The 27,787-nt window shown below is 37.6% G+C and overlaps 1 protein-coding gene and 1 long non-coding RNA gene across 3 annotated transcripts in view; one reads left to right on the top strand and one right to left on the bottom strand.

Annotated features, from left to right (window-relative positions):
- LOC306870868 overlaps nucleotides 1-4,886 on the bottom strand; it is a 1,223,475-nt gene extending 1,218,589 nt beyond the window's left edge. For both annotated transcript variants that reach the window (XR_013784292.1, XR_013784293.1), the window contains exon 1: nucleotides 3,499-4,886. This is a non-coding gene — a long non-coding RNA (uncharacterized lncRNA). The remainder of the gene's footprint in view (nucleotides 1-3,498) is intronic.
- cldn15b (claudin 15b) overlaps nucleotides 1-27,787 on the top strand; it is a gene marked incomplete at both ends in the record, with an annotated part of 36,801 nt that overhangs the window by 2,689 nt on the left and 6,325 nt on the right. Inside the window, 4 exons of the mRNA XM_079418339.1 lie at nucleotides 2,060-2,136; nucleotides 2,228-2,333; nucleotides 8,371-8,487; nucleotides 14,680-14,844. Of these exons, the coding sequence (XP_079274465.1) occupies nucleotides 2,060-2,136; nucleotides 2,228-2,333; nucleotides 8,371-8,487; nucleotides 14,680-14,844 (465 nt within the window). The remainder of the gene's footprint in view (nucleotides 1-2,059; nucleotides 2,137-2,227; nucleotides 2,334-8,370; nucleotides 8,488-14,679; nucleotides 14,845-27,787) is intronic.

Raw genomic sequence — 27,787 nt, 5'->3', positions numbered from 1 at the left:
CAGGGGGGGGTTGGGTGGGGGCAGGGGTGGGTAGCTGATCAAATCTATAAAAAAATAGATTCATATCATTTATCCACTTCAGGTCGCCCTCCGCCTGAGAGCTAAACTCCTTATGACCAGTGATGGTTTTGAGCCCCTTCCACACACCACTAACATTATTCTGCTGCAGCTGATCCTCCATCTTCTTCTTATAGCATGCCTTTCCTTCCCTGATCTTCTTTCTCAGTTCCCTCTGCACAGTTTTCAGCTCCTCCTTATTTCCTGATCTAAAGACCCTCTTCTTCTCTACATTTATTCGTATTATGGATAATATGAATAAATGTGAGTGGATTTTTTAAATATTGCACTAAACAGTCAGTGCGAGTATTGCACTAGCTTGTGGCCAGGGTAAGTGGAGTCTGTGATGATTTTTCCCATCCTCTTCCTCACTCTGGAAGAGTACAGGTCCTGGAGGGTGAACAGGGGAGCACCAATAATCATCTCTTTGATTTTTCTCATTGAGGTCATCACTGGGTCAGGTTGAATTTCTTCAATTGAATATTTCTTACAGAAGCACCCTCAAGTTACACCATGTCTGTTCTTTGTTATATGGACAACTAGTGTTTTATATTAACTTTATTTGTATCCTTTCAGTCAGTTGCGAGTAAATTGCTTTCTAGTCTTGTCTACTCCATAAGTAAGAGTGGAGTGTATTGATGTTCTATTAAGTTGCTAAAACTTGTGTATGTTTCATAAAAATGTTGGCCTTCAGTAATGAGAGTTTTAAAAGCAAAAACATTTCGATTATATGGCTTTCATGGAATGGTTTTCTGTTGAAATGAGTGCTCTTTACTTTGAGTTTGAAAATCACAAGGTGCGACTGAATCACCCCTGAAACATTTTGCACATGGTAAATCTAAATATAATAATATCATGTGAAATCGTGTAGCCATTCAGCAAGAAGATAGTTTTTATTGTTTAAATTGATGTCATAATGAGCGGTGTAAACAGCTTCCTGTCCATACCACACTTGTTCAATTTCTTATTCTTTCACTCAGCAGCTATCCAATGAGCTATCTAATCACATTAGTACAATAAACAGTCAAAGCAAGGGCTTATTTTACAACTTCACAGTAGTTAAATGCCACAGCCATTGTTATCTGGATTCTAGACAACAAGTGTACTTTCTTATTTTATCTGATAGGAGGGACAATAAAAAGGTCTGATTCATGTGGAGGCAGACTGTCTTTAGTTGAACTGAAGTCTGAGTTTGAAGCAAAGTGAACAGTGTTACTGCAGTGACACATTCATAGTTCACTATCTTGTTGAGTCATTTGTATTCACCCCCAGGCAAAGTGAAATAAAAGATGTGGGCACAGTGAATAAGGCAGGGGGTAAATAGGCCTGACAAAAATATTTTTACCATGAAAATGAAAATATTAAGGGTATAAACATTTTCCCCACCTCAGCTGCCTGAGCTCTTGTTAACTTAAACAACTTGGTATGTGTATGTATATATATATATATATATATATATATATATATCAGTATGTCAGGTCGGGATTTAAACCTGGATCCCATTACATTTAAAATTAAAGCTTTGCCACAAAACTACAGTTGGATCAGTGATACGACGCATTTGTTTTGCCAGAATCTATTAATTCATTCAAAAATACATGAAATGTAAAAATACTGTGACTTTAATTTTTCAATCGTTGAATTTCTCATAATTCATGACTGTGAACAATATATTTTTAAAAGTTTTTGAAAATAATAGTCAAGATGTGTATACTCATGTATTCGAGGTGTAAGGAAAATATCTTTCTACTTGGTGGTTACACCACATGACATTATAGCCTTGATAATGGTAAAACTATATGATACTACATTTCTAAGAACTTTTTTTTGCGTTTTCATAATGGTTCACATAAGGGAATCATGCAAGGAAGAGAAAAATAATCTAAAAAATTCAATGCTCTTGAAGTGCATCAGATTTCTGTGTTTAAATGTAACATTTATGATCCCCATAATTTTGTCTTGTTAATAATTCTAAATATGGAAATGCTTTATCTTTCACCAGAACTTATCCTTAAGGATACCAAGGATGATCAGCGGGATTATTTGTTTTACCTGGCTGTTGCCAACCATAAACTCAAGGTTGTTGTCAGAGCTTTTCATATGTTTATGTAGGAAACTCATATTGAAATGATTTTGCTACTCTCATTCTCCTCATTTACATTAATTCCAGGAATATAAGAGAGCTCTGAAATACATCAGGATTTTACTGAGGAATGAACCAAGAAATTCTCAAGCTGAGGAACTGGAGAAACTCATTGATAAAGCCATGAAGAAAGGTGAGCATTGATATTGCTTAAGTGTCATTGTTTTGTATAGTGGAAGTCAGTTTCTTCATTCAAGAGTATAGTAATAATGGTAGCACAGCTGTTTCTCATGTACATACTATGTACTTTTTATGGTAATTACAATAACTATAAGGTACTAACCCTGAACCTTCTCCTAAACCTAACCTTACCTCATGTATTTACCTTATATTAACATTACTGTTTAGGTAGGTAAACTGTAAGTACACTGTAAATACATGTAAGTGTACTTAAAGAAATGTATGTATATAGCACATTTCACACACAATGGTAATTCAAAGTGTTTTACATAAAATTAAAGCAGCAGTCTCTTTTTTTATTTTTTTTGGTTAAAAAGGATCCAAAATCAATTTTTGAGTAAGTACATAACCAGCCAGTGTTCTCAAAACTATCTCCTTACCTTGTCCCAATTCACAGCGGTAAGCTAATAATAATGTTTTCTAATTTGAGTGGCAGTAGTAGGTTTTCAGTGGAAATGCGAGCATGCTGCCCCGTCATTATGTCATGTCTGTAAACATAAAGAAGGAGTTCCAGCTAGTAGGCTATATCGCGCATGATGCTGCAGGTGGCGGATCATTAATGGCCTTTTCTCACAGCAGCTGGAATGATTAAATAATCATTTTGATGGCGGATTGTAATCCAGAAAGGATTACGTGTTTATGAAACACATGTAAATGACTGAGATTAGATTATTTTCTAGTTTTAATTGTGCATCTGATTAAAGATAGTCTATGTGAGATTACACAAGTTTTGTATTTTAAAGGGGACATCAGATGCAAAATTATGTTTGAACATAAATTTGTGTTGGCAGTGTGTGTACACAACCACCCTATAATGACAAAAATCCTCCCAATGCTTTCTTTTTTTAAATCCCCAAAAATAATTAGCACTTACTCTGATCATGCCATTGTCAGATTCTGGCTAGATGTACGTCACACAGGCCAAGGCCCTTCCCACGATTGTTGACTGACACTGCCATTTGAGCACAGACCTGCCCTGAGTAAGCTGTAAACAGTCTGCCAATGTTTCAATGCCAAAGCAGGGGTAGACAAGATTGTCTCCTAAGCGATTGAGGATTTGAGGAGTGATTGTTTTGTTTTGAACATAGCTGTCATTATTTACTCCCGAAATCTGAGACCAGTGTTGGGTAAGTTACTTTCAAAAAGTAATTAATTACAGTTACTAATTACTTCATCAATATTGTATTTAAATTACTTTACTAATTACTCTATCTGAAAAGTAACTTAGTTACTCAATAAGTAACTTAATTATTCAAATCGCTAATTAGGCTACATCTTAAAATCCCTATAAACCTTAATAGAAATTAAACTCTATATTCTTTCAATTCGAGTCAAACATATAATATTTTAGCCTTTTAGCTTTAAAACAACTGTAATACTTAAACATTTTTATGAAAAAAATGTAACCACCTTTGGTTAACAAATAGAAATACTCTGCAAAATATCTGAATAACAAAAAGGCTTAAAAGTTAAACAATACATTTCAGTTTGGCAAGATGTTCAGGAAAAGCCCAACTAGTAAAATCTGTACAGGTTTATGTCAAAATAACACGTTAACTGAAAGAATAAATTACAGAAATGATCTTCTCTGCTGAAAGATCGCGCTGTTCTTATGAGGTAAATTTCTCATAGCAGGTCTTCTTTCAAAAATGATGAATATTAGATTTTTTTTTTTTTCTTAATATTTTACTTTTTTTTTGTATCTAGGTGAGGGCATATGCGCGCAGGTGACTGCATATAATGAGCTCAGACACGGGAAAGACTGTACCTTGCTTTAGTTTCATACGGATTGCATAATCAGAAACATTAGTTTTTAATTTGAATTCGTTCAAGTGTCAAGTAGACACTTCAAGATTTTTAGATTCTATTGATTTTAGCCTTATATGTATCTGAGTCAGAGCCGGCGCCAGGGCACCTCCATCAGAGGGGCATTTGAATTTCTGGGGGGGGGGGCACAAATCACGTTTTGTGTGTGTGTGTGGCGGGTGGTGGTGGTGGCTGGGGGGGTTCGGGATGGGATGGGAAGCGTGCAATCTGTGATTGCGTGCAGTTTCTGACGCTCGCTAAAGCGTGCAATCGTTTTCTTATGTGCGCTGTTTTACCGGTTTCACTTTCGCTTTCGAAACGATCACGTTCAGCAAGAAGGGGAGAGGATGGAAAGTGGGGGCACCGTAACTCTGCCCGCGAATGCCCCCTCTTGGTGCCGACCCTGATTTGAGTATTTAAGGTTTCTCTGTGAATTAGGAAAATCTGAAAGTGAACGCACCCGCACGCGGAGGGTTAAAGCCGCTGCATTCAATATCTTTAGACGGTAAATTTAGATTTCAAATTCAATATTGCTTTTAGAACTGTTGAAATTATTTACTGTATGTAACGCAAGTACTTTATAAGTAACTGTAATTAAATTACCTAAAAATGAACAGTAATCCCTTACTTTACTTTTTCAGTGGATAAGTAATTTAATTACAGAAACGCGTTACTTAGTAACGCGTTACACCCAACACTGTCTGAGACGCAGTGGATTACTTTTGTTTTTGAAGGGAATGTGCCCCCGTTCTACCTAAATTAGTCTGTTCGTGCAAATCATTCGTGATCCAGCTTCACCTACAGAAGAAGTGAGTATAAGGGTTTTTTATTAATCTTTGCAAATCACCTTTCTTAATAATATGCTAGTTAGCAAGTTCCATGGTCAAAGTTTACAGCCTCAGAGAACCGCTCGTCACCCCACGGAAGGGTGGGGCAGGTAAACAGTAGCTCATTAGCATTTAAAGGGACATGCACCGAAAACCAGTCGCTGTGAACAGAGCTGTTTTTGACAAGGTAAAAAGGGTGTTGTTTTACAGTGCCATTGAGAAATTTTAACCAAAGTATGTTTATAGACATTTCATTAAGACCTTAATCATATCAACTTGTGGAAATTGGGCACCTGATGTCCCCTTTAAAGAGAACCAGTTTTAAGGAAGAAGAATTTTCTTTTTGGGTTAAAAGAGTTTCTTTATATGAAATTCGAATGGTTAGACCAGTGCTTCCCAAACCTGTCCTGGAGGCCCCTCTGCCCTGCACATTTTGTATGTCTCCCTCATCTAACACACCTGATTCCACTCATCAGCTCATTAGTAGAGACTGCAAGAACTAAATTTGGTGTGTCTGATTAGGGAGACATACAAAATGTGCAGGGCAGGGGGTCCTCGAGGACAGGTTTGGGAAGCACTGGGTTAGACAATTAGAGATTAGACTAACAAAAACGTTTTGAATACTGCAAAATAAAAATGAACTTCACAATGAGCAGGAGCTGTATGTAGGATATGTGCGTCCATCTGTTTTCAATGTAGTGAACCCCCAATCATTAAACTTTAATAGAGACGTAAGACTGACAAAAGTTATTTGTGACACAGAGCCATGTGCCTTTTTTTCTAAATCATTTTCATAGGTTTAACGTCACATTATTGGCTTGAAAAATACACTAATTTGACTTGAATCTCCAAGGACCAGAAATGAAAAGCATAATAGTCGGACGAATAAGTTGGACGAGATATCCGCGTTCAGTAAAAACGTGGATAGGTCAGGGTTTTTTCAACCTGTCCTGGAGGCCCACAGCACTGCACATTTTACATGTCTCCCTCATTGGACATGCACACCCAATTCAGCTGATAAGTTGAATCATAGGTTAGATGAGGGACAGAAAATGTGCAGTGCTGGGAGGCCTCCTGGACAAGGTTTAAAAACCCCTGGTATAGGCCATATAAATCCTGTATATGAATAATCTCCCCATGTATCACGATTAAACAGGGAATTTGCATTTAACATGCTTCTGGGGAAGTCGTGGCCTAATGGTTAGAGAGTCGGACTTGTAATCCAAAGGTTGCGGGTTCGAGTCTCCGGCCGGCAGGGATTGTAGGTGGGGGGAGTGAATGTCCAGCGCTCTCTCCACCCTCAATACCACGACTGAGGTGCCCTAGAGCAAGGCACCGAACCCCCAACTGCTCCCCAGGCGCTGCAGCATAAAATGGCTGCCCACTGCTCCGGGTGTGTGTTCACGGTGTGTGTGTGTTCACTGCTGTGTGTGTGCGCACGTTGGATGGGTTAAATGCATAGCACGAATTCCGAGTATGGGTCACCATACTTGGCTGAATGTCACTTCACTCACTTCACTTCTCATTGTTTTGTTTTCTAGATGGGCTGGTTGGAATGGCAATTGTTGGTGGCATTGGCCTCGGTTTGGCTGTATTGGCTGGTCTGATTGGTTTAGCTGTGGCTAAGAAATCTGCATAAGAGGATGAGCCGAGCAAAATCATGATGCTTTGCATGTGAGAAACATATTAAGCCCTCTTTTGGGACTGGAGTCATCATGACACTGACAGAGAACCCATTAACTCGCTGATGCTTTACTAACTTTTTCTCCAGGTAAAGACAGTGCTTTTTAAAAGTCAGAAAAACCTCACACTTAAAGCAAAAAAGAGGCGCTCAGATTCACATACACGATTTCTCAGTGCCAGTGGTTCAATTTATATGTATCTTGAAAGGATTTATTCAGCCACTTTGAGACTTTTTGAACATATCCTTTCCTTGCTACTATAGCTGTCCACTCCTCCTTTGTTGAAGTTAAAGTTCACATTGTCAGGGGAGCATTTATTGTGGTGTGACAAAGGCTTCTATAGCCATCCAGTTATTTATTTATTAAATGTATGCCTGAATACTTACAAAGCCTATAGCCTAGTTTAAAAACAAGATAGTGGAAGTGGTGTCTAATTATCAGTCAGATGATAAAACATCAAAGGTTCCTGTTTTTATCTTAATATAATGATAACAAATTCAGCTGGACGTGCATACAGAGCGAAACTATTCATACAATAACATCACACAGTCAACCATTATTTAATATTATACTGTATAACATCACAGAGTCAACCATTATTTAGCATTATTTATGAATTTTATATATATTGGGAAAGTCCTTATCATAAGTCCCTATCATTAAAATGTGTAAAAATGGAAAAAGGACCCAGTTTATGATACGTCAAGTACTGATTAAGTTCATTCAGTTCATTCAATTGAACTTGAATGAACTGATTGAACTTGCCTGAAATACTGAATAAATCAATGTCAATAAAGTCATTTAAGCTTGTATTAGGTAATGAAATTATCATCTTAATATCAACTCTTTATTTTATCCTTTTTTTCTAAACATCTGAATCTGTTATGTAAATATAATCCTGACTACCTCATGGTTAATAAAAGTATCTTTAAATGAAAAAAAAGTGATCTTAAAAACTTGGTATAGTATTAAAAGACAAAAACACAATTTTGAAAGAAATCTCTTTTTATATAATTTTTTTTTTTGAATCTTAATTTATACATAACTATAAACTTTTATTTTTAACTCCTGAATGTTACTATAAACCACTTTTCACTGTATATTGAAGAATTACTGCATTTACTGTATGGTTCTTTGGAGTAAATTGATGTATAGTTTTTTCTATGCGATACCCTATATAACTTCTGGCAGCTACCAGGCATTGAAATCAAACAGCTTAGTCATAGACTGTTGTACAATAAAATCATAAATGGCCCCTAATGTTCATTACAAGGTTAAATTCCATTTATTGATGCACCATGTCATTGAATACCATAGATTAATTTATCACTATGCATAGTTCAAAGTGGTATTATGAAATTCCATGGTGATGTATAAAAAAGGTAACAAGCATTGATTTTTCTTGGTGATTCATTTTTGTACTTGTCTGCAAAACTCTGGTCTTATGTGAGATTACGTTTATCAGATAACACGGATAGACAAGCAGCCTATATATCTTGGAACGTTATGCGCAACAGACTATAGATTGATCTCCTGCCACTCGGAACACCTTGGAAAAGAAGAAAATCTAGAGATATGAAAGACATATTACAAGTTATTGCACTTCTCTTGGGTTTTTTGGCGTGTGGGACTGCTGTATTATCATTACATAATCACTCCTGGAAAGTGTCTACAGACGATGATAATGTCATCATCACCTCCGACATCTTTGAGAACCTCTGGATGTCCTGTGCAGTTGACTCCACCAGTACTTTCAATTGTTGGAATTTTCAGTCCATGCTCGCTTTACCAGGTAAAACACCATGATAACTGTATAAATAACTGTAATAACGATAATAGTACTATCATTGTATTAGCTATTGCTAGTATTACTTTTTTTGTTTTTTTTTTACTGAATTTAAGAGTTACAGCTAAAATGTGATTCAGGTTTCTTTAATTTAGGTTAAAAACAAAAAGTTTATAATAATAAGTTTTATTTATATAACACCTTTCCTGAGCTCAAGGACACTTTACAATAAACATCAGAAATGTGAGGAAAACATCAAACAGTAATACAGGGAGAAATGTTGTATATTACTTGATAATACATCAAGTAATATACAACATAAGACAAAAAAACAGAGGTTAACTAAGAAAGATAACATTCTGAAAACAAGTGCGTTTTTGGCATCAATTTGAATTCCGACAGGCTATTGGCAAGGCAGAGTGATCTTGGTAGAGAGTTCCATAATTTAGGGGCAACAACACTGAATGATCTATCACTCATGGAAGAGAGCCGATTCCGAGGGACGGCGAGAAGGCGAGAATCAGAGGCCCGCAGTGAACGAGGTGGAGAATAGGAAAGGAGCAGATTGCAAAGATAGTAAGGAGCCAGACCATTCAAAGCTTTAAAAGTAAGCAGGAGAATTTTAAACTTGATACGATAGTTTCTGCATCATTAGTACTAATGAAAGGATGGAGCTGGACAATTAGCTAGAGAAAATCACATGACCAAAATGAACAGAGGAGCAACAAGTAATTAAAGGGGCTATAAGTAATTAAAGGGATAGTCAAAATTTTTTAATTTTGTCATTAATTACTCAGTGTTGGGGAGTAACTAGTTACATGTAACGGACAGAGCTGGGTAGTAACTGATTACATGTAATCTGTATTACGTAATCAGATTCCAAAAATCTGATTACGGGGCTATAAGTAATTAAAGGGATAGTCAAAATTTTTTAATTTTGTCATTAATTACTCAGTGTTGGGGAGTAACTAGTTACATGTAACGGACAGAGCTGGGTAGTAACTGATTACATGTAATCTGTATTACGTAATCAGATTCCAAAAATTAAGTACTTGTAATCAGAGTAAATTACATTTTAAAATACTCGTAATCAGACTACAGTTACTTTTTTATGGATACATATTATTCACACAATAGCAATAAATTATTCATAAATCATTGATTCCCCCTAATTTCTCTTTTTCATCTTTTAAATTTTCCTTTCTAAAATAGTCTACCGAATATATACTTATATATATGTATAAATAGTCCATTCTTGCGGACATTCACACAAAGATCAGTCATTAGTCAGGTGGCGACAACATTTGACCACTGGATTTACAAAAATAATTTCAGGTTTAAGAAGGGTTTCAACATTGCATCAACTACTGATGAACACATTCATTTTTATTTGAATTATTACTCTGTAGGTTTTTTAACCATGTATTATTAATTATAACTAATTAAAATGAACATATTCACGTTATTTCTTAGATACATGTAATGCAGGCATTCCAAAACTATTTGTCATCTAAACCTTATTCACCAAATATATTTGCTTAAAGTACCCCTGAGATTTTAAAATAAATATTTCAATAATTAAGTATCACATTTGCATGTTCAAGGTTTCTTTGATGTTGATTAATGATCACATGGCATGCAGGTAAATAAAAATATTTAATATTTTTTAGTAAGTGTTTTATTTAAAACAAGGAAACACAAAGACTGTTCACTCCTATACTTATGAATGGGAGAAACTGCAACACGCAATATGGAGGAATAGTCCCACCTTCGAAATGAAAGAGCCAAATTTCCCATAGAAACCTGACTAGACCAGCCAATGCATATGCACAGTATAAGCAGGTTATGATTCAGCATGCACATTGCCTGGTCTAGCCTGAAAAATAAGCTTTTTAAACGCTATTTGAGCATAAGAAACAACATTCATGGGGCAATTAATTTCAGATTTTTGTTGCTGATTTGACATAATGTGAGTTCAGCAGGCAGTTTTTGAGATTTCAGGATTCCCCTGTTCATTAAGATTGTCTTGTATGAGCTGACTGGAGGCGTTGCAAATATGGCCGCAAGTGAAGAGACTTTCCTCGAAAGAGAGTTCAAAAAAGAAAAAAAAAAGAAAAAAAAAGGGAGTTTGTTTTAAAATTATTTATTTTAATTTAATTTTTTTATGATTTAATTAATTGTCAGCTTTTCATTAAACTCACAACCCACCTGCAGTTCCTTTACGAACCCTAGTTTGGAAAACTAATATAATGTTTAATGCACTTGAAATTACAATGAATGGAACAAGTTTTCTTACTCTTTGCATTTTTTACATCATTATGGTACAAGATAATGCTATTTAAATCAATGTGATAAACGAGTTAAATCAAAAGTAATCTAAAAGTAATCTCAAGGTAATCTGATTATATTACCTAAAATGTGTAATGTAACAGATTACGTTACTGACTACAATTTTTGTCATGTAATCTGGAATCAGTAACGGATTACAATTTGTAAGTAATCTACCCAGCTCTGGTAACGGAATTACGTAATTAAATTACAAAATAAATGTAATTGTAATTAGTTACAGTTACTGACAGTGTTGTGGAAAGTTACGATATGCGTTATGTTACTTTCTCGTTACTTTTTAAATATGAGCAGGGCTTGATTGTTTGTTTAATATAAGAAGTTCTATTTATACCAAATGTAAAAGCCCTTTCACACCAAAAAGTGTAATGAATAAACCTCAGGCTGAAGGAAAAGTAAATTCATGTTTACAGTAGAACGCAGGAGAAGAAGGTTCAAAACTCTTCAGCAATAAAAAAACAATGAAGCACAATTGTTAGGTTTCTAAAGTAATTTTTGCTTATTAGTATGGTTGAACTGGATCATCAAAGGTCAGCAGCAAAGACATTGGTTAATAAAATAGGATTAGATACATTTGTGTTATTTAACATTTAATTATTGCAGGTTTGCATCATATTCTGAGTTTGCATTTGTAATTAATTTTACTGTTGTAATTAATTTAGAGGAATACTAAATCTGTTTTTTGCGAGTGAGATGAATTAATGCACATTCACATTTAGTCTAGAAACATCGTAACATCATCGTAATACAGTAACATGTTCACACACAACGCCTCTGTACTTCCGATTTCTCTCAACATGGGGACAGGAGACTTGTCAGTCAATAAATGGGAAAACAAAGTAACTGGCATTACGTTTTTGAAAAAGTAACAGATATTTTCTTGTAAATTAAAAAGTAATGCGTTACTTGAAAAAACTAATCTGATTAAAGTAATTAAAGGGATAGTCAAAAAATTAAAATTTTGTCATTAATTAGGCTACTTACCCTCAGTATTGGGGAGTAACTAGTTATATGTAACGGAATTACGGAATTAAATTACAAATTAAATGTAATTGTAATTAGTTACAGTTACTGACAGTGCTGGGGAAAGTTACTTTTAAAAGTGAGGCATTACAATATTGCGTTACTCCCTAAAAAAGTTTTTTTTTTTGTAGAAAGTAATGTTACGTTACTTTCTCGTTACTTTTTAAATATGAGCAGGGCTTGATTTTTTGTTTAATGTTGAGCAGGGCTTGATTTTTTGTTTAATGTAAGAAGTTCTATTTATACTAAATGTAGAAGCCCTTTCGCACCAAAAAGTGTAATGAATAAACCTCAGGCTGAAGGAAAAGTAAAATCACTCACGTTACCCCAACACTGGTTACTGAGAAAAATGTGTAATTAAATTAATTGACTTCTTTTATAAATTGCATTGACCTATAGTGCTATTTTGGAGAGTATCACATACATAAATAACGTATGCTGTTCTGTGTCTGCAGCACCGTACGCAGATACGCTGTTTAGCCGTAGAAACGTTGCATACGTGATAGCCTACTCTCCAAAATAACGCTATAGGGTGACACGGAGGAGATGAATTGTTGAATTCTCGTAGCTTTATAACATTAAGGTTGAACCACTGATGTCACATGGATTAGTAAACAAATTAGTAATCAATAATTAATTATTATTCTATTACTCCGTGCGCCTCCCCTGACACGCACCACACAATGAAGTAGACCGACTCTGCTTTCGTTCGTTCACGTGATTGGTCGAGATGAGAGGTGATCCCTTCTGGGTAGTGTGATTTACATAGTTTCTAATCATATATGGAATCAAATAGCCTAATCACCCAGACGCTGACGATTTTACTCTGAGTACCGGCAGCATGTCAGAAGTGTCATGTCAGAAGTCCAAAAGAGGCCCACTTCAAGCACTGGGCTTGGGTGATACATCTACGACCTATGAGAATTTATGTCCTGCGCCACTGACTCCACCGGAGTCCACCACAACTGCTGGGAATTCACATCTTTACTAGCCTTGTCCAGTACAACAGCATAGTAAAAGTAAAACTTTATTTCAATATACTTAACATTTTCTAACTAAATACTTAGGCTACACGAGAAAGTTCAGAAGATTTAGCAAAAACAATATTAAAAACGAGTGGTTTCCATATTTTTCCATCTGTGTACATAGGGAGAACAAGATAATGGTTGGGATAAAAGCACATCGTAGGCCTACTGTATTGTTTTGTATGAATGGTCTAAGCTATAAAAAAAAAAAACATTATTTATTTCTATGCATACAGGAGAGACCAGGGGTGGGTGGCACTCTTTTCATTGCAAACAGAGCAAACAATGTTAGATTAACCAGCTACGTGCAAATTAAAGCTTAATTGGACTCATTTATAAAGCATGCATACGCTCAGATTTGATTTTAGAGTGTGCATAAGCTTAAATCCACGCCAGCGCTCATATTTGTAAAAACTGCCTTTGACGTGGAAAAATGCTTAGTGTCATGTCAGGGTCTAAAAGCCCGATCTCACGGCAATTCGTACATATTTTACGAGGTGGCTAATTCGTACGAATTCATACGATTTTTGCTAAATTGTATGTATTTTACGAGTTGCCAATTCGTATGAGTTTGTACAAATGACATACTCCGAACCTCGCCCCTAAACCTACCCGTCACTGGGGTTTAGACAAATCTTACTAAATCGTACGAATTAGCCACCTCGTAAAATACTGACGTACGCACTTTTTGGAATAGCCTAATGCAGGTTTTTGAAGCTGCTCTGCTCATGCCGTTCTAAATGAAAGAATTTGGATGATGACTGGTGAGCTTTTATATGACAATGACATTAATTAGGAGTAGTTTACAAGGTAGAGAGCTGAAACCATTAATTTGCGCACTAGTTCAAGATCATTTGCAATTCATAGATTTCACATCTGAAAGAGACACGTAGGCTACGTGTGTTTTCTGTACTTTCACTCTATGAATCACACGTACGCATATTTAAGAGATTATCGTAAGATCAAATTTAGGATGGTTTAGGATGCGCAACATTTTATAAATGAGGCCCAAGATCTTGGTTATTAATAGGCCTAATAATAATAATGTGTTATAGGCTACACTGAAAAAAATTATACATTGAATTTACCATTTTTTAAGATAAGTGGCTGCAATCAATCTATTTTAGCTACATTTAAATAATCAAATTTAGTTGACTAACTTTCAGTAAAATTTGTTTATTTAAATGTAGCTAAAATAAATTGAAAAATAAACTTACCTTAAAATTTTTTTGTAAATTCAATGTATAATTTTTTTCAGTGCACAATGTGAGCAGAATGGTTTGGGTTTGTCATAAGTCGTGACGTATTGTCAAGTATGGTGACCCATACTCAAAATTGGTGCTCTGCGTTTAACCCATCCAAGTGCACACACACACAGCAGTGAGTAGTGAACAAATGCATGCACACACACACACACACACACACACACACACACACACACACACACACACACACACACACACACACACACACACACACACACACACACACACACACACACACACACACACACACACACACCCCATGAACACACACCCGGAGCAGTGGGCAGCCATGCTGCAGCGCCCGGGGAGCAGTTGGGGGTTCGGTGCCTTGCTCAAGGGCTGTACATTCACTCCCCCCACCTACAATCCCTGCCGGCCGGGGACTCGAACCCGCAACCTTTCGATTACGAGTCCAACTCTCTAACCATTAGGCCACGACTTCCCCTGTCATAACTTCTGTGAATAAGGAAAAAAATATTTGAGGACCCCCACCAACCCCCTCAACAACTTTTCTGCAACTATTCCTTCTCGTTTCTCAGGTTATATCCAAGCATGCCGTGCCTTAATGATCACATCCATTGTCCTGGGTACATTTGGACTAGTCGCAACTTTAGTGGGTATGCAGTGCTCCAAAATAGGAGGGGAGAATTACGTAATGAAGGGTCGGATCGCTGGGGCTGGAGGTGTCTTCTTCATACTGCAAGGTAAGAACATCACCAAATGACATAATTACTGTCTTAGTAGGCCTACCTGTTATATAGGGAAGGTTGGGGTCAGTTGTCATACTTTTTCTCATGGCACAGTACACTGCACAGAGCACAATTATTTTTTTTTTTTGATTTTCCACAAACTCACAATAGACAAAGACATCAACAACATCCGTTAAGTTTGATCTTAAGAAAAGCAAGAACTAAAACAAACAAAGTTTGAAAAAAAAAAAAAAAAAAAAAAATAGCCCAATTGTCCAAATTTCAACATATTGGTCAAAGTTCTCATCGTTCAGAAGTACAGAAGTTTTCATCCATGAAATCCAAACAGCATAATATTGAAAATCCCAGAGTCCAAATCATTTACAGAAATTTTTATTTAAGGAACATTTACTGGGCATTACGCAAAAAGTGAATGGAACATCGACATATTGGGGTATGGAAGATGGGGGGTTCGAAGGAGCTTGGTGCAATCTGTAGAACACCGCGTGTTGCACCCGTTCCATAAGAAGAAATGCGAGCTGCGTGTCGTCAGTTCAACGCTCACAAAGATTTCTGCAGCCACAGAAAGGAAGGACAGCAATAAAAGCCTGTTCGGAATGGGCACAGTCCATACACTGGGCTGGCATGCTCTGGCAGTTCAGCTGTTAGATGACTCACACAATAAAGAACGACGACACTCCTAACTCCCCGTCCCTACTAACTAAACGAATGCAAACGACACCCCGCCCTCCCAACAATATCTGAGTACTGCTGTCCTATTTCAACTTGTAAATAGACCAACAGCCACCCATTCTCTTTTACACTCTTTTTAATCCTTCTCACCCCAGTCTGTACACAGATCCTACCCCGGTGTTCCTCATTCCCCAATCAGCCTCATTAATTAGTTGTCAGTATGGTGTTGAATTAGTTGTCAACACGACACTCCAAACACAACACACATCACAATATTGCTTATATAGGCTACATGCATGCATGTTAGGATAATAACAAAACAGAGGAAATGTAACTGTACAGAAAAAGGCCAGCATTTTACCCTTCATTTTATTCATCAGAAACGTACCTATATTGTTTTCAAGGCATACAGCAAGTATAGGCTATGTATGTAAAGAAGCAAAACAAGTGCGTTCATATCCAGGTGATATGTGAAAGAATTTTTCACTTTTTCATAAAAGCATGAAATTTGGTACACTTGTATAGTTTGCGGCCCTAAACATTTTCAGAAATGGAGCCATAGCAAAAACACCTTGTGGCGACCATTTTACTTTCCACCATAACCAAATTATGTATTTTGTGTCATATCTCCTGAACCAAACATGATAACACAGAAAAGGTTTGGTTGTTTTGATGGTCAAGGATTACAATGATACCATACACAACAACATCAACTGTTCAAGTGAAGAGTTAATGGTGAAATCAGCAATGAGCATCACAGTATCACAGCATTTACAAAAGTCCATATTATGGCTAATTTTTTCTTTCTTTGATAATTAACTAATATTTTATTCAATAATACATGAATATATATATTTTTTCAAGAATACTATAACATATTTAAGAGATATATATTTAAAAAAAATCATCTCAGGTAAGTGTATTTCCAATACATTCTTGTTCTCTCTCAACAATGCTCTAACATTACATGCAGATGGCAAGGCAATCAGGTGAACAGTTAATGGTTAATTTAGTGACATTACGAGAAGGATTACAACGAAATCTCAGAAGATGCAAAATGAAATTTCAAACATATTTCATGTAAATTTAATTTACAATCACTCTCTGGGGCCAGAGTTGTCTATTATGTTGTCCACAAGAGGAAAGCTAGAGTCCTACATGCGGGCGGGTACACGCAGGTGAATCGCTAATATTTGATGTAACGGGTGGATTAATATTTATGTGTAGGGTGTAGTGCAGGCCGGACGGTGACAAGCACGGGCGGGTTGCGGGTCCAATAACCAAGATTATTTCGAGTCGGCCCAGTACATGCTGAGCAATGTAGCCAATCGTGCTGCCACTGATTTACAGCTGTAGTGATTATATTAATCTTTGCTTGCTTTCTGTATTTAATCTATTCACAATTTGAATAAAAGTTTTAATAAATGAGTTTTTCTACCACATGTAGGAGATTTAATGCAGGTGTGGTTCGGCTTGCAGTTTTTATGTCAAATGGGTCGGGTATAGGATTAAATTAGTGTTGCTGTCAGATAACGTGTCAGGTGTTCTATTAATTACTGCAGGTGTTGGATGATCATTTCACCAGCCAGGAAAGGTGAATGAAAAAGCCTCTCTGTGATGTTACCACAAGGCATCACTTACTTACATATCTCAGGCTTCTGGAGGGGATGTAGATTCGGCCTTGTTTTTATTCAGTTAATTGCTCTAATAGTCCAACCTAGAAATGAGTAGTGCTGTTTTTGGCGGCATGTTTTAATTTTAGTCTAGTCTTTGTGTGAAGCTGTCATTTTAGTTTTTATTAGTTTTAGTCACGTTCATACTCTTTTTAGTCTAGTTAAGTTTCAGTCATCTAAAAGTCTGAGCATTTTAGTCTTATTTTAGTCAGAATTATCCATGACTATTTTCGTCTAGTTTTAGTCAACGAAAGCTGATGCCATTTAGTCTAGTTTTAGTCAATGAAAATTGCATTTTAGTCTCTTTTTAGTAATTATATTTAACCCAGTCAATATAGTATAAGTATCTAGTAGCAGTGGCATACCGTGGGGTTTTAGTCAGGGCCTTCAGTAAGCAACTGTAAACTACATGTACACATTTTACACATCTCTGTTACAGCTAACGCAGCTATATGCATATAATGCACATATTATGCCGCACACAGGCTCTCAACAAACAATGACGGCTGATCAACTATTTTAATAGTAGGCTAGATTGGGGTGGGTTAAATGCAGAGTAAATGTCCCTACATGGTCAGTAAAAGTAATCCGCCAATACACAGGTCACTATGCACATTCATGTCACTCTAAAATGACGACGTGCCCAAAGCAGCAAAACTGTACAAATGCTGGACACCCACACACCACACCACAGTATTATCACCGCACAATGTACACCTCCATAACAATGTGAATGAGACAATACTCATCAAATAATAAAGCACTCACCTCTTACTTGTAAATAAAGTCCAAGTGGCAGGGAAAACAAGAAGCTCAGTCTTTGCCAGGTTGAGCTGCAGGTGATGTTCTTTTATCCATGCCGAGATGTTTGTCAGGCAGTCTGAGATCCATGCAGCTACTATTGGATTGTCTGGTTGAAATGAATGATAGAGCTGTGTGTCATCAATGGAAGAATTTGGTAGGAGAAACCATGTGCTTGTATAATGCCTCCCAATGATGTAGTGTATATGGTGAAGAACTGATCCCAGAGGAAACCCTGTGGCCAGTTGATGTTCTTTGGATACATCTCCTCCCCAGGAAACCCTGAAAGACCTACCTGTGAGATAGGATTCAAACCAGTGGAGTGCAGATCCGGTGATGGTAGACAGGATAATCGGATGATTCACAGTATCAAAAGTGGCAGATAGATCCAGCAGAATAAGAACTGATGATTTGGAATCAGCTTTCACTAACTGCAGGGCTACAGTGACCAACAGCAAAGCAGTCTCAGTTGAATGGCCGCTGCTGAAACCTGATTGGTTAAAGTTCAGGTGCATTCTGTGAAAGAAATAATGTAACTGTGTCCTATAAAGGTGTGAACCAAATGGTCCATTCCATTAGAATAACAAAGGAACAGCATTCCTCAGGAACGTCTTGTAGATTGCAGAATCTCCAGAGTGAAGGTCCTAACAGTATTGTTTCTAGCTCTTTTGTCTTCAGGTATACAATTATATCCCACAGACAGAACTTTGGAAGAAGCTAGGATTCATACAAGGGTTAAGATTGTTTGAAGGAAGACATGCTAACATCGCTATTGAAGAACTGCTACACTACCATCTTCAATAAATTGTTCTCCCCAAAAAAAGTTTGGTCAAGCATACTTAATTTTTTATATTAGAGAAATCCATTACATTGGCGAGCCACCCAAAAGACTGCTCAGCAAAAATATAGTAAAGATGATGATACATGGGACAACTTTTAGGTTAGAAGGGGTATTATGCACTGGCCTGTCTAGACAGATATTGTCTTAACATGAAGTTAAAGTGGACTAATAGAAAGAGAACAACTGCACACTCACTTAAGCATAATAAGTAGCCTATGCTTAATATCTTGAGCTTGACTGTGACCTGGATTTGTCCAGAAGACTCCGCAACCCTTGCTGTTCTCTCTAACAACTTCCTTTTCTCTCACACCCCCCGGCAGGTTGGAACGGTACTGGTCTTCTCATTTCTAATAATTGTTCTAATAATTGGAACACTCAACCCACTCTTCCCTATGCATTAAAAATTATTTTGAGTTTCAACTACCGAGTAGTTAAACTCCATATTGTAATGATTTATCACCTTCCTGGTCATATATAATCCTTTATAGAGGGGCTGTATGGGCTGCTGTCCTCATGGCAGTCCATTTGTAGTCTTTGGTAACTTTGAAATCCATCTGGAGACTGGAGACCTTACACTGCAGACTTCCACTTCCACTCCTAGCTTCATTCGATCTCAAATGGCTTACCATCACAAGCACTAACAAATCAGGCAACCAGCTTGACTTAATTTACACATGCAATTGTATCACAGACAACATTTGGTAAAACCTGTAGACATGTTCATGTCTTTATTATATTTAACCTACATATTACTACCTGTGTGCCACCAATTCCTCTACCAGTTACTTTTAGGCAAAACCTATGCTCCTTTCCACCCTTCCATCTTTTCCCTGTAGTGTCATCCTCTCTTCCCTCACCCACCAATTTCTCATCACTGGATGTAAATACAGCAAGTGACACTTTATGATCCACTTTAACTTCATTGAGCAAGTGAGGCAAAGCAAACGCACACCTATAAAGGTGCAAGTTGAAGGAAAAAATATGATCTAATTGTAAGAGAACAACTGCACACTCACTTAAGAGTAGACTGAGAAGCAATGGCCAGAATGAAGTTTGTTGACAGCTGACTGACAATTCCAGAGACCCAGAGAAAATGACAGAGGTGCAGCAGAAGAGGTGCAGATAGGACACAGCTTAGCAAGATTGCGTTGCCATTTGCGTGTGATGTTATAGCATTGTTGAGAGAGAACAAGAATGTATTGGTAACATACTACCACCTACCTTGCTCTACCTGAGAGGTAAGGAAAAATACACTTACTTGAGGTTATATTTTTTATATATCTATTAAATAAATAGGGCAGTTGTGGCCTAATGGATAGAGTTGGACTTGTAACTCGAAGGTTGTGGGTTCGAGTCTCAGGTCCGGCAGGGATTGTAGGTGGGGGAGTGAATAACTGACACTCTCTCCACCCTCAATACCACGACTGAGGTGAGACCCTTGAGCAAGGCACCGAACCCCCAACTGCTCCCCGGGTGCCGCAGCAATGGCTGCCCACTGCTCTGGGAGTATGTTTACTACTGTGTGTACACTTGGATGGCTTAAATGCAGAGCACAAATTCTGTGTATGGGTCACCATACTTGGCCACACACCACTTCCCTTTCCCTTATAAAAGTTGAAAAAAAAAAAACTTGGTAAATAAAATCATTTCAAATTTACAGTCTTTTCTGACGCCTAAACAGACCAAAAATCTCTCAAAAAAGTGATCAGACTTTCAGAAAACCTGAATTTCCAGAAAATGTAATCAGTTTATACAATATGAAAAGTGTGAAAAGTAACAGCCCTAGTACTGAGCCTTGAGGTACTCATACTGCACTTGTGATCGATATGATACGTCTTCATTCACTGCTACGAACTGATGGCAGTCAGATAAGTACGATTTGAACCATGCTAAGGCACTTCCACTAATGCCAACAAAGTGTTCTAGTTGGCATTAGTGGAATGCCAACTATTTAAAAGAATGTTGTGGTTGATAGTGTCGAACGCAGCACTAAGATCCGGTAGAACTAATAAAGAGATACAACCACGATCAGATGATAGAAGCAGGTCATTTGTAACTCTAATGAGAGCAGTCTCAGTACTATGATATGGTCTAAATCCTGACTGGAATTACTCACATATCAAATCAAAAATCAAATCAAATCACTTTTATTGTCACATCACCACAGCACATGTGCCTTCGTGAGTGAAATTCTTGAGAGCGTGCTCCAGACACTGCAGAAACAATTTACATATAGACAATTTACATATAAACAATTTACATATAGACATTACCATACATACGTACAGACTTATACAGATGACAATGTGTAATATACACATACATATACTCAGTACACATAGTGTACTATTAGACAGACATACAGTTACCGATACACATTATACACAGTATGTAGTACACATTCTACGTTATATACACACAGTAATATGCGAAGATGCAGCAGATTATATATAAACCGGATGTGCAAATGTCATGGATGTGCATTGGATGGTATCCAGTGCTGGCAAAAAGATTGTTGTATTTGTGCAGTAGTGTACTGGTAGTCCAGTTTGAACTGTATTGGAATTAAAGTGCAGTGCGTGGTATATTGTAAAGTGGGAGTGTGCTGTAGGGTGTATTAGTTTTTACTGTTCATTAGCCTGATAGCCTGAGGAAAAAAGCTATCCCTCAGTCGGCTAGTGCGGGATCGGATGCTGCGGAGACGTCTTCCTGAGGGCAGCAGAGAGAGCAGTCTGTGGGACGGGTGGCTGGAGTCATTGATGATCCTCCGGGCTTTCTTTATACACCGCCTGGTGTAGATGTCCTGGAGGGAGGGAAGCTCACCTCCAACAATGTGACGGGCAGTTCGCACGACCCTTTGCAGAGCTTTGCGGTTGCCAGCAGTGCTGTTTCCAAACCAGGCGGTGATGCAGCCTGTCAGGATGCTCTCCACAGTGCAGGTGTAGAATGATCTGAGGATGCTGGGGCTCATTCCAAACTTCCTCAGCCGTCTCAGGAAGAAGAGGCGTTGGTGTGTCTTCTTCAGCACTGCATCTGTGTGAGCGGACCATGTGAGATCCTCAGTGATGTGAACACCGAGGAATTTGAAGCTATTTACTCGCTCCACAGGTGTCATGTCGATGGTGATGGGTGTGTGTTCTCTGCTCTGTCTCCTGAAATCCACCACCAGCTCCTTGGTCTTGTCGATGTTGAGTGAGAGGTGGTTCTCTTGACACCATTTAGTCAGGGTTCTCACCTCCTCTCTGTAGGCCGTCTCATCGTTGTCAGTGATCAGGCCTATCACCGTTGTGTCGTCAGCAAATTTGACGATGACGTTGGAGCTGTGTGTTGCTGTACAGTCGTGTGTGTACAGGGAGTACATGTTTCTCCAAGAATGAATATAATTGTGAGGATACTACCTTTTCTAGTATCTTTGACAGAAAAGGGAGATTTGAGATCGGTCTATAATTAACTAGATCCTTGGGGTCACGTTGTGTTTTTTTAATGAGAGGCTTAATAACAGCCAATTTGAAGGTTTTGGGGATATATCCTAATGACAATGATGAATTAATAATAGCCAAAAGAGGATCTATGACTTCTGGAAGTAGCTATTTTAGTAGTTTAGATGGAATAGGGTCTAACATACATGTTGTTGGTTTAGATGATTTAACAAGTTTATACAATTCTTCCTCTCCTATAGTAGAGAATGAGTGGAATTGTTCCTCAGGGGATCTATAGTGCATCTGATGCGATACTGTAGCTGACGGCTGCATGGTTACAATTTTATCTCTGATAGTATCGATCTTGGAAATAAAGTAGTTCATAAAATCATTACTGTTGTGCTCTTGGGAAATGCCAACACCTGTTGATGCTTTATTTTTCGTTAATTTAGTGACTGTATTGAATAAAAACCGGGGGTTATGTTTGTTTTCTTCTAGAAGAGATGAAAAGTAATCAGATCTAGCAGTTTTTAATGTTTTTCTGTATGATAGGGTACTTTCCCGCCAAGCTATACGAAACGCCTCTAGTTTTGTTTTCCTCCAGCTGCGCTCCATTTTCTGGGCTGCTCTCTTTAGGGTGCGAGTGTGCTCATTATACTACGGGGTCAGACTGTTTTCTTTGATCTTCCTTAAGCGTAAAGGAGCAACTGTATCTAAAGTGCTAGAAAAGAGAGAGTCCATAGTTTATGTTACATCAAGTTTTTCTGCGCTGTTGGATATGCTGAGTAATTGAGATAAATAAGATTACTTACAAAGCAGTCTTTTGTGGTTGAAGTGATGGTTCTACCTTACCTGTAACAAGGAGTATAATTTACAGTTTTAGCTATATGGAGTTTACACAAGACTAGATAATGATCTGAGATATCATCGCTTTGCTGCAGAATTTCAACACCACTAACATCAATTCCATGTGATGGTATTAAATCTAGAGTATCATTTCGACAATGAGTAGGTCCTGAAACGTGTTGTCTAACCCCAATAGAGTTGAGAATGTCTATGAATGCTGATCCTAACGCATCTTTTTCATTATCGACATGGATATTAAAATCACCAACAATTAAGGCTTTATCTGCAGCCATCACTAACTCAACAAATTCTTTAATAAAGTCTGTATGGTGCCCTGGTGGCCTGTATACAGTAGCCAGTACAAACATCATAGGGGATTTATCAATAATACGTGTTTCTCTAGATAATGTTATACGCAGCACCATAACTTCAAATGAGTTATACTTAAAGCCTGCCCTCTGAGAAATACTGAGAATATTGCTATAAATTGTAGCAACACCTCACCCTTTACCTTTTGGACGTGGCTCATTTTTATAGCAGTAATATTGGGGGGTAGACTCATTTAAAGTAATGTATTCATCTGGTTTTAGCCATGTTTCTGTCAAACAGAGCAAATTTAGGTTATGATCACTGATCAAATAATTTACAAAAAGTGCTTTTGTAGAAAGGGACCTGTTATTCAGTAAGCCAATTTTTATCAATTGTTTCTCTCTATTGTAAACATTTTTTATTTGTTGAACATCAATTAAATTGTCACTCTAAATTTGGTTTGGACGTTTTCTGTATTTTCTAGTTCGGGGAACAGACACAGTCTCTATAGTGTGATATCTAGGTAAAGGAGTCTCTATGTGCTGAGAATTAACTGACTTCTGTGACGTGAGGCGGCTAGCAGACGGTCGGTTTAGCCAGTCTGTCTGCGAACTCTAAGACTATGTGCCATATTTCTAGAGAGAAGAGAGGCACCACCCCAGGAGGAATGAACACAATCTCTTTTCAACAGGTCAGGTCTGCCCCAAAAACTCATCCAATTGTCTATAAAGTCTATGTTATTCTGCGGGCACCACTTAGACATCCAGCCATTGAGTGCTGCTATGAATCTCGTCACCCCGGTAAGCAGGGACAGACAGCAATGTCTGACATTGTACTTGCAAGTTCATACACCTGTTTAACATTATTTTTAGTTATTGCCGACTGGCGAAGTCGAACATCATTAGCGCCGACGTGGATAACAATCTTACTGAATTTACGTTTAGCAATAGCCAGCACTTTTAAATTTGCCAAAATGTCAGGCGCTCTGGCTCCGGGTAAACATCGGACTATGGTGGCTGGTGTCTCTATTTTCACATTCCGCACAATAGAATTGCCAATTACTAGAGCACTTTCATCAGGTTTCTCAGTGGGTGTGTCACTGAGTGGGGAGAACCTGTTTGATGTTTTGATCGGAACGGAAGAGCAGTGTTTTGACCCGCGACTAGGCCGCCTCACTGTCACCCAGTTGCCCTGCTGCATGGGCTCTAATGCCAGAACCGAACAATGTACAGGACTCCCTGAGCTAGTCGCATCCAAGGCCGTATCTACAGCCCTCACATTCTTACTATCCTCAACTAAAGTTTGGATGCGTGTCTCTAGTTCTAAAATCTTCTCTGTCAGCCTAACTATTTCCCTGCAATTATCACATGTGAATCCCTCGTCGCCGAGAGAGATAGATAAACTGTAAATGAGGCAAGCAGTGCAAATAACAATAGCAGGAGAAGAAGCCATTACTCACCGTGACTGATGAATGATACCAACTTAACTTACCACTTACCACTGTTGTTTGATGAACTCGTGAAAAGCGGAGCAAGAGAGAAATGAAAACGGAGCGAGAAAAAAAGAAAACAATAATAGGCGCGAATAGAAGCGCGAATGGAACCGCGAGTAACAAGCTAACCGGCTAACGCGCTGCACAGAATACTGTGATGCTCAGATACTGTTAGTTCCTTATTACATTGCTTATTTCACCATTAACTCTTCACCTGAACAATTTATGTTGCTGTATATGGTATTATTGTAATACTTGACCATAAAAACTTAGGGGTAGACATCACCTTTTCTGCGTTATCATGTTTGGTTCAAGAGATATTACACAAAATACATCATTTGGTTATGGTGGAAAGTAAAATGGTCACCATGGCAACAACGAGGCGTTTTTGCGATGGCTCCATTTCTGAAAATGTTTAGGGCCACAAACTCTACAAGTGTACCAAATTTCATGCTTTTATGAAAAAGTGAATATATCATCTCTAATTTTGCACATATCACCTCGACTATATGGGAAATCAGTCTTACAGCCACTGCTCAGTTCAGCTGATACGGCTTACACCAGTTCACCGGTTAATACATTTCCTGTTATTCGTGTTATTTGCAGAAAGGGTAGTTTCTCCAACACTTAAAAGACATAGACTATTACACAACAAACAAAAAGAAGAGAAAGGAATATGGAATATATCAAACCTCGGACTCAAACTCCTGTCACTAAAAGCAACACCTTTTGGCCACAGTGAACATAGACCACAGTGCTACAGAAATGTGATACTTGCAGGTTACAGCTCACTGTATTTCACAAACACAAAGGATAATAAAATTGTACCATTTGCACATATAAGACAAAGAAGACGAAGATACACGTGTAACCAATGGGAACAAAAATCTAAATATCACATGATGAAATTCCAAATATTGGTCCAATAATGTTGGAAAAAAAAATCTGGGTCCTTAAAGTGGATCGCCATTCTACTACACATGTCTGACCACCTACTTCATCTATTCCATAGGTAAAGTGTACAGATAGGCTTGTGCACATTTGTGAGTTAAGGCCGCGGGATGATAGTCTCAAAAGAATCCGCAAATACAAAAGCATTGAAAAAAATTGAATATTAAATTAAAATTGCTATAGAGAATGTGAAGGTGATGTCACGCCACGTAGAGTTCTGGGAAACTGCTTTGTTTATCCGCTATTTTAAGAGGATCGCGCTGCCTCTCCGCCATTGAGTTCAGGGCAGTATTTTGATTTTCTATTGTTATTTTGGAAAATGTCACCATTGTTTGCATTCATGCTGCATCAAGAATTGCAAAAGTAACTCCGATCATCGTTCTGAGAGAAAACTGGACAATGCAGTGTATTTTTTCGCCTTTTTTCAGTGTAAAACCCCCAAGGGAAGCAGGTCGCGGAGATGACGAGAAGATGCCGGATAGTAAATCTATTAATAATGTCACAGATTAAACCCACTGCCTGTCATTCAATAAAAGAATCACATTGCTGCGTGTTTTTGAAAGTTTTGATTTTGTTTGGTTTAATAATTAACATCACCTTCGCGAGTATGACTCTCATTCAGCTTGTGAATTAGCAGAACTTGAAAAGGGACTTTAAAACCCTCAACACAAATAAAGCTAAATGTGGCTTAATGTACCAAGATAAAGACAAAACTGTAAAGCATATACTACGTGCAGATATGCACATAAGCCCAAAATGTGAATGCAACGCGTTTATTTACACATTAAGAGTTTTCCTCTCATATAAAGAATGTTTAATGTACCGAGACAGCGATATTAAAGAACCACATTCTGTACACACCTTACTAATAAAGTATAATATCTGCAGAAAAACTGATGAACCCAACATATGAACTTTAAACAGTCTTAACCCATAAGCGTTTTCTTCATTACGATTTTCTAAAGGGACGAAAAAGCTTAATGTGTAATTATACAAGTTGCATTAATATTCTGACCTCATTTGCATGTCTTTTAACATCACTGTCTTACTACATTAAACCAGCATTTTAAAATGCTACAAAACTGTTCCAGGGATTTAATTTTAGTTGTCATTTGATGAAATAAATATAAACATACAGTGTGCTTGTGTCTGTCTGCTGAATGTGACCCACAATCTATGATTCTCCTCCGTGGCCATGAAAGAATTAATATTTACAATGACAACAATTATACTTCGTCATTAAAAAGTTTCCAACCAAGAAATGGATTGACTTCTGTCAGCTTGTTGAACAAACACTTTATTTGGATAATCTACCATATGATGGCTGAAGCAGCAGCGCATGCCCAGCGGGCGACACTACTGTTTTCAAGGTAATCTGATCAAAGTAAACGAAATTCTACAAATCTTAAGAGAAAAAGAATCTAATTATCATGTGAAGCGATAAAATAGCTTCTCTTCCCTGCAAACGATCCAACGAAGAATGAATATTCAACTTAAAGGCAAAACAAAACAATAGCTAAGCAGGTATCTGTATTAATTTCAGCATTTGTAGCAGAGGGTGATCCTTTCAAAATGGAAGCAGAGCCCCAGCTTTGAACGCGGCTTAACGTAGATTCACATTCTCTATTAAATAATTGCTTAATAAATAATCTTTCAGCTTTTCTGTAGATATTGTTTTCTTATAGCGCAGTTCACACTCAAATGCCATTCCATATCTAATATATAATTACCTCAGGACAGAAATTTCAAGTACATTTTCTGTCATACTTGCAGGAATGTAATATAAATAATAATTTAGGTAACAGGACAGTATATTTATAATGACGCTCCCAGCCACCGTTTGAAAATGTGTTTTGTGCAATTTTCCCAGTTTTTTAGAGGAGGGAATGTAGAGATAGTCCTCACTGCAGAACACAAGATCCAGGGAGTGTGG

The sequence above is a fragment of the Barbus barbus genome (assembly GCF_936440315.1).
Source record: "Barbus barbus genome assembly, chromosome: 6".
Classification (NCBI taxonomy): Eukaryota; Metazoa; Chordata; class Actinopteri; order Cypriniformes; family Cyprinidae; genus Barbus; species Barbus barbus.
Note: the sequence above shows the minus strand (reverse complement) of the source record. Positions and strands in the feature narration are given on the sequence as shown.